The 15789-nt window shown below is 42.5% G+C and overlaps 2 protein-coding genes and 1 long non-coding RNA gene across 3 annotated transcripts; 1 reads left to right on the plus strand and 2 right to left on the minus strand.

Annotated features, from left to right (window-relative positions):
- Positions 1 to 59: 59 nt before the first annotated feature.
- On the minus strand, positions 60 to 9985 carry inavaa (innate immunity activator a). Its single transcript, XM_053425212.1, has 10 exons — positions 9918 to 9985; positions 5115 to 5217; positions 4355 to 4488; positions 3758 to 3880; positions 3432 to 3666; positions 3293 to 3346; positions 2529 to 2742; positions 1927 to 2076; positions 1155 to 1830; positions 60 to 824 (listed from the first exon to the last, which is right to left on the minus strand). Exons 2-10 carry the CDS (start codon positions 5176 to 5178, stop codon positions 732 to 734), a joined length of 1743 nt encoding a protein of 580 aa, XP_053281187.1. The 5' UTR covers positions 5179 to 5217; positions 9918 to 9985; the 3' UTR covers positions 60 to 731.
- LOC128442658 (uncharacterized) lies at positions 8560 to 10375 on the plus strand. Its single transcript, XR_008338862.1, has 3 exons — positions 8560 to 8677; positions 9968 to 10069; positions 10200 to 10375. It is a non-coding gene; the product is annotated as an uncharacterized LOC128442658 (long non-coding RNA).
- Positions 10376 to 12498: 2123 nt separating this feature from the next.
- zgc:195245 (uncharacterized protein LOC565483 homolog) lies at positions 12499 to 14962 on the minus strand. The gene is made up of 5 exons (XM_053425465.1): positions 14939 to 14962; positions 13862 to 13889; positions 13291 to 13441; positions 13046 to 13190; positions 12499 to 12600 (listed from the first exon to the last, which is right to left on the minus strand). Exons 1-5 carry the CDS (start codon positions 14960 to 14962, stop codon positions 12499 to 12501), a joined length of 450 nt encoding a protein of 149 aa, XP_053281440.1.
- Positions 14963 to 15789: the final 827 nt, after the last annotated feature.

The raw sequence follows: 15789 nt of genomic DNA on the forward strand, positions 1-15789 counted from the left end.
GCTGTTCTGAAATACTTTATTTCATCTCCACCTTCCAGATAAAAGAAATACCACACACATTGTTTTAAGTCACATTTTTATATTTATTATAAATATACAAAAAAATATCAAAACTGATACAATCCCTTGGTTAGTAAGAAAACACCAAACTGCAGTGAAAACATTCATCAAACCACCGTTAAAGGCATCAGTGATTCATTATCAAGAGATACAAGCAAACGTTAAGATTAATCTTACTTCACGTCGTGGATAGACAGATGTAAAATTGTAACTATATATATATAAATTTCATTTTCATATTTCCACAAATAAGTCTCTATGTTGCAAAGGGAAACTTTAAATAGTAGATAAATATAGTGTAATGGTTCAAATTATATTAGGAATGAGAAAGCTTATTTGAAAACTACTTGAGGTGTGTGCAAGCCACAAAGCAACTTTCCATCTGACACATTTATTAAATTTATGAACCGCAGTTCACCATCTCAAATTTTTTATCAACATGTGAAGGAAAATTATTTTAAAAATAAATAAAAGTGGTATATCACCTTACATTAAGTTTTAAATTAAAAGAAGAGAGAAATGTGCTCATCGGGGGACCAAACAGGTCCGTGGTTTCTGCATCATGTCACCATTAAATCTCACAGAGAGTCCAAAGACGTAATAAATACAGAGATAAATAAAAAACGAGTAGCACAAAGTACATCCTACTGAGGAGGCTGCAGAGGTCTCAGCTACACCTGGCTCACGATCTCAGCGTCCTCGGCCACAAACCACTGGAGCGGGGTCCCGTCTGCAGCTCTCTGGAGAATCACATTACCCGAGCCCTGCAAAAAACACATCAACAGATGAGATCTGTGCTCCTCTTGTGCATTCTGTACTTTTTTAAAGCCAAAAAGCCAAAACAATTTGATGGTTCCACCTGGGAGCTAAGGGGAACTAGGCCCCTCTGAAAAGGACCTGAGCTAATAATAATAAGCTCGTAATAATCAAAAATCATTCATGAAAACAACGTTATGAATATTATATTTAATTTCTGTCAATATATCCCAAATCCTACACACTGGTCCTTTAATTCCTCCTGTCGGACACACAATTTAAATTGGGATCAATGTGTGTTAGTGGCCTGTTTAATTTCCATCATTATAAGTACCAACCTGTTTAAATGGATGCAGGTGAGGTAAGGTGGAGCTCTGCTGATCCAAGCTGTCCGGCCATAACTTCTGCAGCTGATTCCTCTGATGCCACGACCTCAGCTCCTCCGACACAATCTCCCTGGGCATCAGCCTGATGGCGTGGTTGGGGTACTCCTTCAGAGAGGGCGCCCGCACCAGCCTGGTGTAAGGCGGAGGGGGCTTCAGGATTCTCCTTGGGGAAGACGCTCCGTCTTGACACTGTCTTTGCAGAGGACGGCGCGCCACAGGGGGAGTGGAGAAGAAGCACTTCCCAATGGCCAGGTCTTGAGGGGACAGGGGGCCGTCTTCTGCCATGGCCTTGACAAAGCTGGTGCCAGGCGGAGACTGGGTGTTGTTCTTGTGGGAGCCGGGGAAGCCGGAGGGTCCTTTTTTCTGCGCTCCGAAGTGGAACCCGTAAGGCGGCGGGCAGAGCTTTGGCATCTCAGTGGGGCCCTCCATGCCAGGAGAGCTGATGTAGGAGGAGGACGAGTGCTCCGAGCTGCTGTCCTCAGAGCTGGACTGGCACAGGCGCAGGGGGGAGTACTCTGGAGAACGCACCATCAGGTCGGCCAGGCAGCGCAGCTGGGGGAGCTTGGCTCGTCCTCGACTGTTTGAACTGAGGCGCTCCGGGACAGCAGGCGGCTTGTTTTTGGCGAGTCTGAGGAGACACATCATGTGAAACTGTAAAACTGAAGTTCATGTTGTTGTTATGCTCTTTGAACATCAGGTGATGGATAAATCTTATTTAATTTACCTGAAGGACTGGGTGTATTGGCGACGTATGTGCAGCTCTGGGGTGGAGGGGGCGCTGGTGGAGTTGTTGTGGCGCAGGGCCGAGTTCTTGATGAACTGAGACAGAGGAATCCTGCAGCTCTCTGTTGATACCGGGGGCGGTGCTGGACTACTGCACACAGCAAACACAGGAGGGACAACATGAGTCATGCAGCATGTAGCAGATCTCCTGACGAAAGACTGTCCCTCATAAAACCTGAACCAGTGGCAGGAGGGCAGCTTTATACATAGATCTCAATATTATGCATTTTTAATACTGAAGATTTAATCTGTAAATATCAAAATAAAACATGTTCTTGGCTTAGAAATTCTAACTGTAGAGTATAGTACTGGTTTGGCCCATCCATCCAAAAAATGAACTTGTAAGCTAACAAAGCCACAAAAAACTGTTAAAGAGTAAAGGGATTTTTCTCTCTTAACTATCTTTTCGGTTTAATTCTCATGTTAATATCGTAATATGTACAGATATGTTAATATTAATTTAATATTTAAATCTCTTTCTCTTTCTGCTGGAGGTTGTCTGTGGGTTTCCAACCTGGTGCAGGACTCATTTCTTGGACATACCTGGACCTGCTGCTGCACGTGGACTGAGCTTGTGTCATCTTCTGGTACGGCTGGTCCAGACTGGTCTCCTTCCATGGAGAGTTCTGAATGGGAGAGCGCTCGTACTCCACACTGAGCTGGCCTGATGACTGCAGGGGCTTAGCTGACAGATGGAGGGGGTCGGGATAGGAGGTGCCCAACACAGGAGGAGAGATGGAGCTGGACGAGTCCAAGTCTGTGGAGAATCAGAGAGAAGATCAGTGTGAGAAGGCTTTGTTTTTATCGTCCCCTGACTTCAAGAAACGCTGATTCCGACTAATCTTTGACATGCTTCATTTAAACTGCTGTCAGTTCAATTGGCCATAACACTGCTTCAAAATATATCTTATCTACATTAGCTATAACATACAATGATAGAAGGTAACTAAGTACATTTACTCAAGTGCTGTTCTTAAGTACAAGAGGTACTTGTAGTTGAGAATGCTACCTGTACTCCATTACACTTTTAAACACAAATATAATTACTGTGCTCTTTACCTCACTACATTTGATTTACATAGCTACCCATTACACTGCAGACTCAGGTTAAAAATACTAAATTTCTTCTTCTACATTTGGTACTTTGGGTACACTTCAATGCTTATACTATTGTTCTTCTACAAAACATTTAATTGCATGCCTTGCTTAAAATATGTCTAATGCACTGTTGATTTGCTACTTCCTCTCCCACTGACTTCTGTCCTCTGCATGTCTAAGTGATGATGTGCGTGAACTCCCCCACTCACCTTCATCCAGAGCCACCACATCAGACAGGGAGCTGTCATCAGACATGCACACATCTGCACACAGAAAACAAGCATTATATTAGTCTGTGGATGAGTGCAGTGTACACATGGGCCTGCAGGGAGCAGCAGCCTCCCTCACCTTTGTTTTGACTGGTTGCGATGCTGATGCACGGTGAGTTGCACTCGCTCTTGATCCTGGACTGGATCACGGCCTCCTGCAGGTCCTTCACTTTCTTCTCCTCCCTCTTGCACTGCTGCAGGCGGCTCTTCTTCTGCGGTTTACTGAGTTTCTCCTCCAGTGAGAGTTTGCGAGCCGCCTCATAAATCTGCTGCTGTAGAGCCAAGTCAGTTTCCAGCGAATGCAGCTCTGAATCCTGCGACAGAGGCAAGTTCGGACATTTAGTTTACGCTCATGGGTTGAAGCCTCTTTTGCTCGCTCATCAAAATGACTGAGCAGGCTCGTACCTGTTTATCCAGATGGATGAGACCTTCATCCAGCCTGAAGGAAGCTCCAATCCTCCTTCGGATCCGAGGGAGCTTTTCATCTGGCATCAGAGGATAGTCAGAGGGAAGTGAACCAGTCAGCTCCTGAAAAAATACAAAATAAAAGATGGGATTACACTAATGGAAAAACTATAATGGCAATTCCTCCATCAAGGCTCAACACCCTAATGACACCACATTTAAATTCAATAGATCCAGATTATTATTTGGATCCGAATCCAAACAAAACTTTTTTCATCAAGATCCATGAATTATTCGCTGTTAAAAAAACCACTTTCTTGCAAAGTTAAAGAAATACTGGACCTGCTCCCTGATCCAGATCCACAAATAAATGTACTGGTTTCTTCCCTGACCCATGCCGCAGCCTTCCACCTAGTTTGGTGGAAATCCGTACAGAAGTTTTTGCTTAATCTTATAATGTAAGAAACAAAAGGATAGGGTTGAACCACCTGCTTGGCAGAGGTAATTTTGACCCAGACACACAGAACGCTATCCTAACCTTTCATTGAGGAGCTCCTCATTAGTGCCTACACACGTTCATCTACCAGGGCTACTTACTGCCTCTCTTCTGCAGAGCGTCCTCAGCTCCAGCAGGCATAGCTCCAGACGCTCCTCCAGAGACTGGTGCTTCAGCTTCAGGGCTCTGGTGTGAGTGGTCGGGTCCTTCACCAGGGACGTGGGGCTGTCTGGACCTGCAGAGGAAACACAAAGAGGATCAGATCAAGCTCTCCTCACCAGCCTCTGTATCTACCATGAAATAAGCATATATTTAATATAAAATATAAAATAAGTATACTAGTTATAACTGTGTTTCTTCTGGATTTACACTGGCATTGGTTCTTATATCTTGTATCTAAGCAGGTCAGTGCTGCACAGTATAAAAGCCTTTTGTTGTTTGTCGGTGTTTTCTCCTGCCTGCATGGAGTCCTGTCATGTGGGCTGCTGCCATCACTGTGAGCCTATTATGTGAGCAGTACGTCAGTGAGAGCCATTATTAGCTCAATGAAAAATAAAACACCCAGTGTTTGTGTTTATATTGGTTTATAAATAACAAAAAATAATCCCCTTAGCTTTATTTTTAAACTTGAAAAAAAGTGCCTCTAAGTAAATTACATTTAAACATTAATCAAAACACACATTTTTATTGAAAAATAAGTTACTAATAGCTGATCATTAAACTTTAAAATATGAATATCAGCCCTTAAATGAGCAGTGTCATTGTGTTTTGTTTATGATGATTCAGCCTGAATGCGAAGATGAAATGTTTGGAAATTAGAGGGTTTATTTCTGTGCTGATAATCTCCTCACATGTTCTTACCAGAGTGCAGGATTATCCCACTGTCGGTGTCACTGATCTCCTCTTTACTCTCGATGGCCGTCATCTTCACTCTAGGCTCTCAAGTTGTTGTTTTATTATATACCTGTTGAAATGAGTTTGTTGGGGTTAGTGAAATCAGATTGGTCATTTAGAGGAGTACGGATTCTGCTGTTGTTTTGCAGCCACATGGCTTCATTCATTCGGGCTCCTCCTCCTTTGCTTAACAAAGGTGAATGACTGGCGAGTGTCCTTTCACACACTTATCCATGCAGCTCTGTGTCTCCCTCCTCCTCCTCCTCCTTCTCCTCCTCCGCCCTCTGCCTCCCATGCTCCATCACAAAAGAGTCAGACCCCCACGGTTGACTCGGCACATGTGCGGGGGTTAATCCGAATCGTGATGCCATGGTGACGGGGCACGGTGCGGCTGGCTAGGGGAGCGTGTCCCCGTGAGGCGTGTCAGAGGGCGTTTAAAGAGCCCAGACCCCGAAAAGGAAAGCAGATGGCGGCAGGAATTACCCCACTCAGGGACTGCACCTGTTCCCCCCCGAGCACCCCTCCCTCAGCTCCCATTCAACCAGTGTCCAGAAAACCCTCTGGGGGCTTTGAAGTGGAAGAATGTCTCAATGCTGGGCTTGTCCACACAGCATCGGATCACAAGGTCCCTGCTGACTCCTGTGCTACGCTGCCCATTTTCAATAACACACTTTCACAAACAGGCGAGCACAATACATGTTTATGGCCCACACTGCTCCATTGTCGCTTTCCCACCAAACATCTGACTGACAATGACCCAAAATGACTTCTGGAGAGGAGCGACGGCAAGAAGAGGAAAACAACGACAACAACAAATTGGAGATTGCATTTAATGATTAGTCAAGGCGTTTAAAAACAGGCCAGGAGATCTGTGTGTGACTGATTTCGGGAAATCGCCTCAGGACAAGAGAAAAAACAAGTCCAAGAAATGCTGCCTTTATTTTTTATTTTAGCTCAAGTTCTTGATCTCACATGTCTGCCAACACACCCAACTTCTCATTAAAAAGGCCACCAGGTCACAAGAGTTGGCTTATTGGCTTGCCTTGCATCAATGCCACACATTCATTCAAGAGACAGTTCAGAAACTTGATGACTCCTGAGGCAGCCTCTGGTTTAAAATCATGTAAATACTAGAATGCCTGTAGAGCACCTAACTCCGCCAACACCCAACAGGCCCCTTTAAAGTCAATCAAGCTGCACCAAAATACACACACATCTAAATATCAGTTCCCTGAATGTACCTGATCATTTCCATCAAGATCCATGAATTATTCCCTCTTTCAAAAAACACAGTATCTGATGAAATAGATCAGAGCCCTGATCCAGAGCCACACCACACTACTCCTTGACTCATATGCACATCCTTCCAAGTTTCATGGTAATCCATCCGGTAGTTTTTGCATAAACTTGCTTATAAACAAACTGACAGGGCCTATAAGAAGTAAATGATATCAGGAATAAAGGGGTGGAGGGGTGTGTGTGTGTGTGGGGGGGGGGGCAGGGTGACTTAAAAACACAACATGAATGAGTGTGTTGCGAGAGCGGCTGTTTATAATCCCCAGCTCCTGTCTCATGCTCCGTGTTTGGAGATCGGTATCAGGCCTTTTCCTGCGGGGACCAGGAAGACTCAGAGCCCGTGAGGATGAGAACGTCCTCTAACAGGATATTATTGTGTATCCCGTCGGCCGGACCCATTCACCACCGCAACTCATGTGAACTGACACAGCTATACGAACAGCCGGTAGCACAATGAGGCAGAGCCAGGCAGCTCGAGTCAGTAAAACAACAGTGCAACAAAGGCCCTGTATCCACCGACCGGTCTGAATTATCTGCTGTAGGCACAATATCTGCTGACGACTCTGCTTCAGGCCTCAGCTGCATTGTTTGGCTGATATTGAGACACGGCTGCAGCTGAGAGGTGGAGAAAGGAACAGTGCTGAGTTAAAACATTTTACCCTGCGAGGCCCGGGGTCTGCTGTACTCTCAAAAAAAACGCCCGGCTCCAACTCTGCGGCACTCTCTCCCTGAAAGACGTCAACAGGAATCCAGCCCGGTAATGTGGGATTTACCCACTTACACCCCATAACTCTCTGAAGACTTTCACAAGAGTCTGTGGTCGCAGATATAGGCTGAGTGAGTGGGTGGGTTAGCGAATCTCACGAGAAGTTGCAGCCTATTGCAGAACCATTTATCATAGCTTTCATAAAAGAAACTGGAGTCATGGAAGAAAGAAAAAACACTTTTCTAACAGAAGCCCATTTCCTGACGGGTTAGGAGCTGATAGCACTGTCTCCACCCGGCAGACTAGATTGATGTATTCATAACATCATAATTGAGATGAGCGTGTGATCTCTGCTAATGAAGACTCTGGAAACGTGAAGGGGATGCGAGCTGAAGGTCCCCACCCATCCTCGCTCGCTCACCCGACCGTGACAGCGCAACATCAACGGAAGTGGGTGTTTATGGCAAGAGATCACGATGTGGACTCACTGTCTCGCAGACTTCCCCCACCACCCTTTCCCATGAGCCTCTGGAGCTGCGATCTCCTGGAATGCCGCCACCGCCGCCGTGCTCATTACCACTGTGGTCGGCCCAGGAATTACCAACGGGGACCGGCCTCGCCGAGGAACCAGTGAGGGATGCCTGAAACCAGACCAAGGCCTGTTTGAACCCTGTAATTAAGATTCTCTGCTGAGTGCTGATACTATGGAAGAAACAAAACGACTTTACAGCATGCCTTATTTCAGAGTCTGATGAGAAGCCAAAATCCATTCAGCAAAATGGATCCACTCTACACACTATGGGCTGCTGGAAGAAAAGTGCATCAATGTGGGGGAGCGGCAAAATAGAAAAAAAGATTGAGTGTTGTATTACACAGCAAGTCACTGGAGTCAGATCTTCGCCTGGAGAAGCAGTGTTGAGTTTGGAAACTCCACAGACTGCAGCAAAACGCAGACTGGAGGCTATGATAACATGAAGTTAATGTGAGCCATCGCTGTGAGACGGGGACATTAAAGGCTTAAACACTGTGAGCCTCTTTTATTTGTCAGATCTCATTCAGATCAACACGTTCGAGCAGTGCAGCGTCTTGCAGCTTTCCAACAGACACAATACAGAGGTAATGAGCACCACACCAGCCTGCTCTCGGTCTCTGGAGGCCATATGCTGTCCAGACACAGCAGCACTGTCACAACCCAGCGACAACGTAAATACAGAGGGCCAGAAGAGTTGCTCCATTGTTCACCAGAGGCTGAAGGGCTGCCCGGGTATCACTGCACCTTGTCCCTCTGAGGCTGAGGCCTCCGATTGGACACCGGTGGTCAGCACAGCCCACCGGCAGGAAGTGGGTTCTGCCTTTCACCCATAAGTGGCCACAGTTAGCACATAAAAACCTGGGGGACTCCAGGGGCATATCAACACAGAGGTGTTGTGTTTGGCACCACAGTAGCACTGCATGTCTGTCAACATGACGACCGTAGGGGGATTGTGTTTATTCTGCTGTAGTGGCTGCAAACATCTGCCACCCTCAGGTCTGTGGTCCCTGATTTGTTTTTCTTAAATTAAAAGCAACCTATTAAACTAATATTATTGGTAAACAAGTTATCATTTAGCAAGAACCCGACACATCATGTAAAAAGAAGGGTAGTTGTGGAGGATGTACTGAGATCTTTTACTATATACTATATTTACCATAGACTCCACTCTACTCTACTCTTCTATATTAAATTGTATTTTAATGGGCTTTCTGATTTTGAAATGTAACTTTAAATTTTGTCTTTGTATTGTTTGTATATGAAAAGTGCTATGTAAATAAAATTGCCTTGCCATGCCTACACTATACTATAATACACCACACTATATTATATTATCCTATACTTTGCTATGCCATGCCATGTTATACTATACTATACTATACTATACTATACTATACTATAATAATCCATTAAAATCAAATCTCTGCCGTGAATTTTTCACTTAAGTCAAATTACAGTGGTATCATCAATAATATGTATTGTAAAAGTAAATGTACTCATTACAAAGAGTCATTTCTTTCATATTGGTATTAGATTACTATAAGGAGACATTTAATTGAATTACTGATGAGTACAAGGAGAAAACACTTGAGCACATTATAATCCTTAATCACTGTGGAGTACAGACGGTTGAGTAAAGCAAGTTACCAGTGTGGAAAAGTAACTAAGTACGCAAATACTAGTACAACCTCTACTTGAGTATTTCAATTTCACACTGATAGTTTTCAGAGAGAGGTGTAATTTAAACTGCACAACAATTATTTTGTTATTACCACTCTCTTTAAGTATAAGGCATGAGCACAATATTTATCATATATTTTTTCATTTTGCAGCACAGGGGGGTCGATTACATAACATCATGAAAGTGGACATATATATCATAAGTATTGTCTTACTAATGCTACTATACTTACTCTGAATGTAGGCCTTTCAAATATTTTTGATAGGATCACTACATTAAGTAACTCCATTACTATTACTGTGCAATAAGGAAGAAGAGTGAGCACTTATCACAATGACAAGATGCTTTGAAGCATTTTTGCTTTAAGGCATTATAAACAGCAGAAATAGCCACTTCTATTCCACTGGTGACTGATCTGTGATGTTTATTACAACTTTATGCTCTTGTACCATCCATTCCTCAGCCCTCTCACACACTGTTAGAATCATGTTGCAGCTCTTCCTCTGCTCCTTCTTTCCCATCACAGTAAACCTTGTTATAAAGTTGTGTACTCACTCTGTTTTGTGTCCTGTCCTCCTCTACCGCATCTTCCCTGCACACAGCAGCAGTCCACACTTTCTGATCCTGTGTGAGAGTGACGCCTGGGACATCTGTTTCAGACCAATCCACTTCCACTTAGGGGGGTGACTTCAATGAGCTTTACTGAAGTACTGAAGTAAATTTCACATACTGTTGTTCTTTTGTTTTTTTACTGATGTTCAAAACTGTTTGTTATCAAGCACGTTTTTTTTATTGCAGAAAGTAAAGAATGTGCTGCTTCTGATCCCCCCCGCACAGTTTTTGCAAATGGTTCGGTCCAATACTGTGGCCTCTCCAGACACGCTCTGACTATTGAGGTGGTGACACAGCACGCGACTCTCTGAGGGGACTTTTAATTTGAAAAGACCCTCAGACGATGAATGGACGCAGGGAGAGACAAGTTTTGGTAGAAAAAAAAGGAAAAGACCAGAACAGCTGGCAAGTAAATGTGAGTGTTGAACCAGACCACACTCACTATGACAACTATGATGATGAGCCACTCTTCATCCCAGAAGACTTTCAAAGAGCATTCAATAGACACTAATGCACTTTTGATTACTACACATGCAAATATGTATCTATTGTGTTGAGAGTGTTTCTTGCATTAGATTTCTTTCTCTTTTTCTTTGACTTTATTTTTATGTAAAGCTGCCAAAAGCATCTATAGTTCCATTTACCATTAGGAAACAATTTAAAATCCCCTTTGAAATGGTGATTGATGGTTAATGCAAATTTTAAGCCAAACTTTTTGTATTTATTAATGATCAATAGATTGTTTATTACTATTTTATGGATCAGTTGTATGTCATTGAACATGATAAGACATTGGTTGCCAGTTTGTGGAATATCCTTTTTCATCATGACACTTACATTTATCAGGGAGAACCCTAACCCTTAGTAAGTAATTAATACATTTCACACGGTTTCTTTTTTTGTTATAACCTATCAGCAAACGTCACCCACCTGTAAATGTAAATAAAGTAAAAAGACTTCTAATAACACATCAAGTTTTTTTTAGATTTTAATAATCTGCTTGTAACTTAATATTGGTCCAGATCCCCTTTTCCCAAAGGTGACTGGTCAAGCGTTCCCCTGGAGGAGTCTCCATAATGACACACAAAAAAAGGTGCCATATTGAGGGAGGAATTCCCATGACCTGGCAAATACATGATCTATAAAGCATTAGTGAGTGATTTATTAATTGAGCCATTAATTACAGCTATGAACCCTTTATAGATATAAATGCTGCCTCACCAGAGAGCACCTTCTGCTCCACTACATTTCACAAGGAAGTCGTTTTTACTCCATTATATTTATAATATATTTACATATATTTATATAACCAAAGATTCAGCTTTTACATACAAAACATGTGATGAGCTTATTACAAACTATTATTGTTTGTAGCGTAAAATCATGAGAATATAAACAATTATGTGTATATATATATATATATATATTGTAAATTAAAATAATTTCTACCTCGAAGGTGCAGTTTTTAATGCATTAACAAAGTACAGTTTTAAACACAGCAGTATTACTCTTATAAGTTATTTCTTATTAATATTGATAGTTTTACTTTACTAGCAATAGGTCCGACTACTTCTTTCACTATTGATTTTATGTTGAAATGAGACTTTTATTTGCTTGCGGCCAGTGGCTTCACCGACTAGCCCGAATGTCTCTGGTGCTTTAACCAGGCCCTTGGGTATTCCTGGCTTGTGTATCCTGAAAAGCCTCCTCCAGATGGCCTGTGCTTTCTCCTCTCGTCCCGTGATGGAATGAAAGGATCAGCTAATTAAACAAAGTCCCACATCCATGTGAAAGAAGCGTGAGAGTCCTCGGGGAGAAGAGCTGCATGCAAATCAGTCCCCAGTGCTTTAAATTGTTTCCAACAAAACAGTTGCATTTCTGCAAACCATAAAGCTTTTTATTTCCACAGAACACGGACACGCTACAAATAAAAAGTCATGACAGAAACAAATAAACAAACATGCAAATCTGTAGCACTGGGCAGGGTTTCTATTGATGCAAATCAGCTCTGTTGAAATGTGTCTGTGAGCCATTTCATAACAGTGGTCTATTAAAGTAAGAATGGGGCTTGACTGATGTGACCCCGAAGAAGCGTGAGAAGATGATTTGAAAAAACAGCTTTTCAAAATTATTATAGAAAACATTAAAAAAATCCAGCCTCTGAACAGTAGCAGCTTCTTCCTTAACAATTGTTGATCCACATTTATATATATTATAAATAAATACATACTAATGATAAAAAACCAAGCACTTCCACTCAAACATCAGGAACAGAACCGGGACGTTTCTAAAAAATGGATAATACATTTCCTGGTTTGTCCTCAAACAAATTCTGGTATTCAAATGATAGTGAAATCCACAAAGAGATGTAAAGTCAGAAGGTGCATCTTTTTTGTTTTTTTTATGAGAATCATATATGCGAGTCACATAGGTCAATCAAACATTTAACTCACAAAACAGTGAACAGAAACATTCAGGGCCACTATGGTGAGATGCTGCAGGGGCTGATGGGAGCCTGGAGGCCTCACTGCTCCGATGTCTGAGTGCGCCTCAGGTTGTCCTTCACACGGACAAACTCTGGGATCTTCTGCTGGTTCTCCCGCTGCCTGATCTCCTCCTGCTCGTACTAGCAGAACAGAGCACGAGTCAGTGTAAGGGTAGAATTTATGGGACTAACAACTCATAGACACATGAACACGGGACAAGGGGCAACACTACATGGGGCTTTTTGTGAGGGGTCACAGTCACCAAAGTTTCGGAGACACTGGTTCAATCTTAAACCAGTGCTGACATCTGTTAAATATTATTTCCTCATGAAACAAAAGTTCCAACACGACACAACAGAAAATGAAAATGCTCAAAGTGTGAGTACTTCATAAGTGTACTCAAGTGCACTAACTACGTTGTAAAAGTTATAATATAATACTTGCATTGGCCCATAAACTCCGCCTCTGCCTTGTCAAACCCTTATGGTAACACCCGCAACAAATGTGTGGTTAGGCCAAAGAGAATTTATTTGTATTTTCGTCATGTTTTTCTTAGATGTCTCCCCGCTGCGTGTTATATCTGACCTCTTGCATCTTCTGCTGCCTCTTGCGGAGCTCCGTCTCCAGATCTGAGGGCCGCCGTTGAGCCATCTCCTCCTCCTTGTGCAGCTCCAGTCTGCGCTGCTCCAACACTCGCTTTAACTCAGGTTTCTCCTCCAGCAGTAGGCCCCTGCAAGGTCAGTACACACAAACACAGTCCCATCATGCCCTGCTCACAATCTCTGATGCTGAGAAGATCAATGGTGTTTTGAGTGTTTGACCTCCTGTACCTTTTGTGGCTGAGCAGGAGCTCGCGGTGCAGGTTCTGGTAGCTCGGTGGGTCCGCCGAGGAGCCGTTCAGCTTCCTGGGGTGGACGGTCTCATCGCCGCTGCTGTCTGCTGTGGACTGACGGGACAGTAGCTGGAGGCCTGCAGAATTCTCTGAGAAACACACAGCAGCGAATATCACAATCTGTTCTTTCAACTCCTCACAGCCCACACACTCTACACACATGGCAATAAACAAAGGAAAAACCCTCCTCTAACTGATTATCAGTTTGTATGTTCTTGATTAATTGACTCATAAAGTCAATTAATCAAAGGGGAAAAAAACAAAGACAATCCAAAACTTAAGCTTTGCTCAAATATAATGGAACTCGACTTAATTTGATCAAGTTCAAGCTTAATTTAACAAACAGATTAATCAATCAGTTGTTTTATCAGACTGATTGATCAACAGCATTTGATGGGTTAAATAGTTGATACTTCATATTCATATCCCCAGTGCACTATCAGATGTCAGCTGTGTGCATGTTTGTTTTAGTTTTACTATTATTTTGGACTAATTGTGCATTAAAGTACCTTTTTTGTGACGCCCATATCCTGGTTTCTGTCGCGTGAAAGTAGAAAAAGAAAAAATGTGCTGTTAGTCATTGGACAGAGTTAAACATGTTGATGGTGTTTCTGATCTTCACCTGACTAGACCGAGGGCGTAATCAGATAAAGGCTAAAAGTGACAGTGCCTGCTGTGCTGCTTAAGCAGGTGAGCTGTGTTTACTTGGAGCCCAGAGGTGACGTAACTCTGACCGTCCGAGGAACAGTAGCGTTAGCTTTAACCAGACTGAAATGAATATTGTTATATAAGGTAGAAAATTATGTAAATATCTTGATTTAGACACTATGCTGTAGCGTCCTATGGTAACAATACCTCTGCCACACCCTCTGAAACCAGATAACTCTGAGGAGAGGATCACACTGAGCCGGGAACAGATGGCATATGCTGTTGTTGTCTAGCCTTTCTCAGAGAGACTACAGGTTTTTCTCTTCATAAGCTGTCCGACAGAAGATGGATGGGATGGATTCCAGCTAAACCACTCATCCTCATGTCTCAAAACTTCTCCTTCTCTCTTGCGTACGCACTCTGAATTGTTTTGTCATAACCTTAAAAGATACTTAACCCTAAAATACATAAACACAATATTTATGTTTTGCATTTAAGTGATCAAGCTGCATATCTGATAGTAGCTCAAGAAAAAATACAGTTTATTTTTGACCCCATAGTGAAGACGTTGTGACAAGCAAGACGTGGCTCTATCAGTTTTCTGAACAGTGATCTGAGATCGAAGGAAGAATTTATCCACAATTAAGAAATACATCTTTGGATATGGAGAACAATATCTAATGACAACTCACATTTTTTTTAAGTAAATGACCTTATGAAGTAGATTGTGAGTGGTTGATTTTCCCAGTGAAGGCATCCTGTGTCAAGACGATCTATATTGTTGATCATATGAAGAGGAATATAAGGTCTGTTGGACACATTGTTTAAAAGTCTAAATAAGCCTTGTTACTGTTACCTTTCTCAGGCCATCAGACCAGACACTGACCTGTCACTCAGACAGCAGTGAAGGCCTCAGAAATCAACTTGCAAGAACTCACTTTTTTTGCAGTTGACCCCTCCATGGCAGGAAGGTGGAGGTCCACTGTTTCGGCGCAGCAGCAGTGAACCTGTTTCAGTCCATTTTTTGAAAGAAAGAATCACAGCTCCTCACGTAGCCTGTTTGTCTGTTGTGTGTTTCTTTCTGTGCTCGAGTCCAACATGCTGCTGTTCACGAGGGAGCCTCAGACTCAGAGTGCCGCCTGGAAGTAGTCAATAGTGGTAGTAGACGCTGAAATCTCATTAGGGCATTCAAGATTACCTCACAACCCCAACAGGTCACAGGACGCTAGATTAGTTAATTGCCACCGACAGAAATGCAGCTTAAATCCAACGTAGCACGGCACTGTTACCAGATTCCTCCACTGCCGATCACATTAATACTGACTGAGACTCCAACCGAAAGGTTTTCAGGCTAAACAACGTACTGTGCTCAGTATAAATTACCGTTCAATATAAAACACGACACAGACTTTGTTTATGTATTTTTGTGTAGTTTATTTTTTGTTCATCTATTGGGTCAATACAAATAATTATTACATACTGTACAGTTTCATATATCCTACCACTGATGGGATGCGTACAGAGCTTTCAGCAAAAGCCTTTTTTCACTTAAATGGCAAACTCAACGAAAGCGAATGGATAAAACAGATGAAAAAATGATTAAAAGCAACGTAACAAACAAAACAGATGTGCATGCATGAGTCTTTAGGTGTACTTATTGTAATTGACTGTAAATGCACCACAACAATACACACAGCAGGTTCAAAAGTGTAAATATATCAGTATTTGTTTCTAGATGCACGTACACAGTATAACACGTGGATTCATTCAAAGTTCATTGAATGTTCAC

Source organism: Pleuronectes platessa, chromosome 6, assembly GCF_947347685.1.
Source record: "Pleuronectes platessa chromosome 6, fPlePla1.1, whole genome shotgun sequence".
Taxonomy (NCBI): domain Eukaryota; kingdom Metazoa; phylum Chordata; class Actinopteri; order Pleuronectiformes; family Pleuronectidae; genus Pleuronectes; species Pleuronectes platessa.

What these genes read in the sequence shown, in the direction of transcription:
- inavaa (XM_053425212.1), bottom strand. Translation starts at nt 5,178, where the DNA reads ATGACGGCCATCGAGAGTAAAGAGGAGATCAGTGACACCGACAGTGGG. An exon ending in TGGGATAATCCTGCACTCTG is followed by an intron (nt 4,489 to 5,114) that starts GTAAGAACATGT and finishes TTTCCTCTGCAG; the next exon opens with GTCCAGACAGCCCCACGTCC. An exon ending in CGCTCTGCAGAAGAGAGGCA is followed by an intron (nt 3,881 to 4,354) that starts GTAAGTAGCCCT and finishes GTATTTTTTCAG; the next exon opens with GAGCTGACTGGTTCACTTCC.
- zgc:195245 (XM_053425465.1), bottom strand. Translation starts at nt 14,962, where the DNA reads ATGGAGGGGTCAACTGCAAAAAAA. An exon ending in AGGGGTCAACTGCAAAAAAA is followed by an intron (nt 13,890 to 14,938) that starts GTGAGTTCTTGC and finishes TTCACGCGACAG; the next exon opens with AAACCAGGATATGGGCGTCA. An exon ending in GGCAGCAGAAGATGCAAGAG is followed by an intron (nt 12,601 to 13,045) that starts GTCAGATATAAC and finishes CTGTTCTGCTAG; the next exon opens with TACGAGCAGGAGGAGATCAG.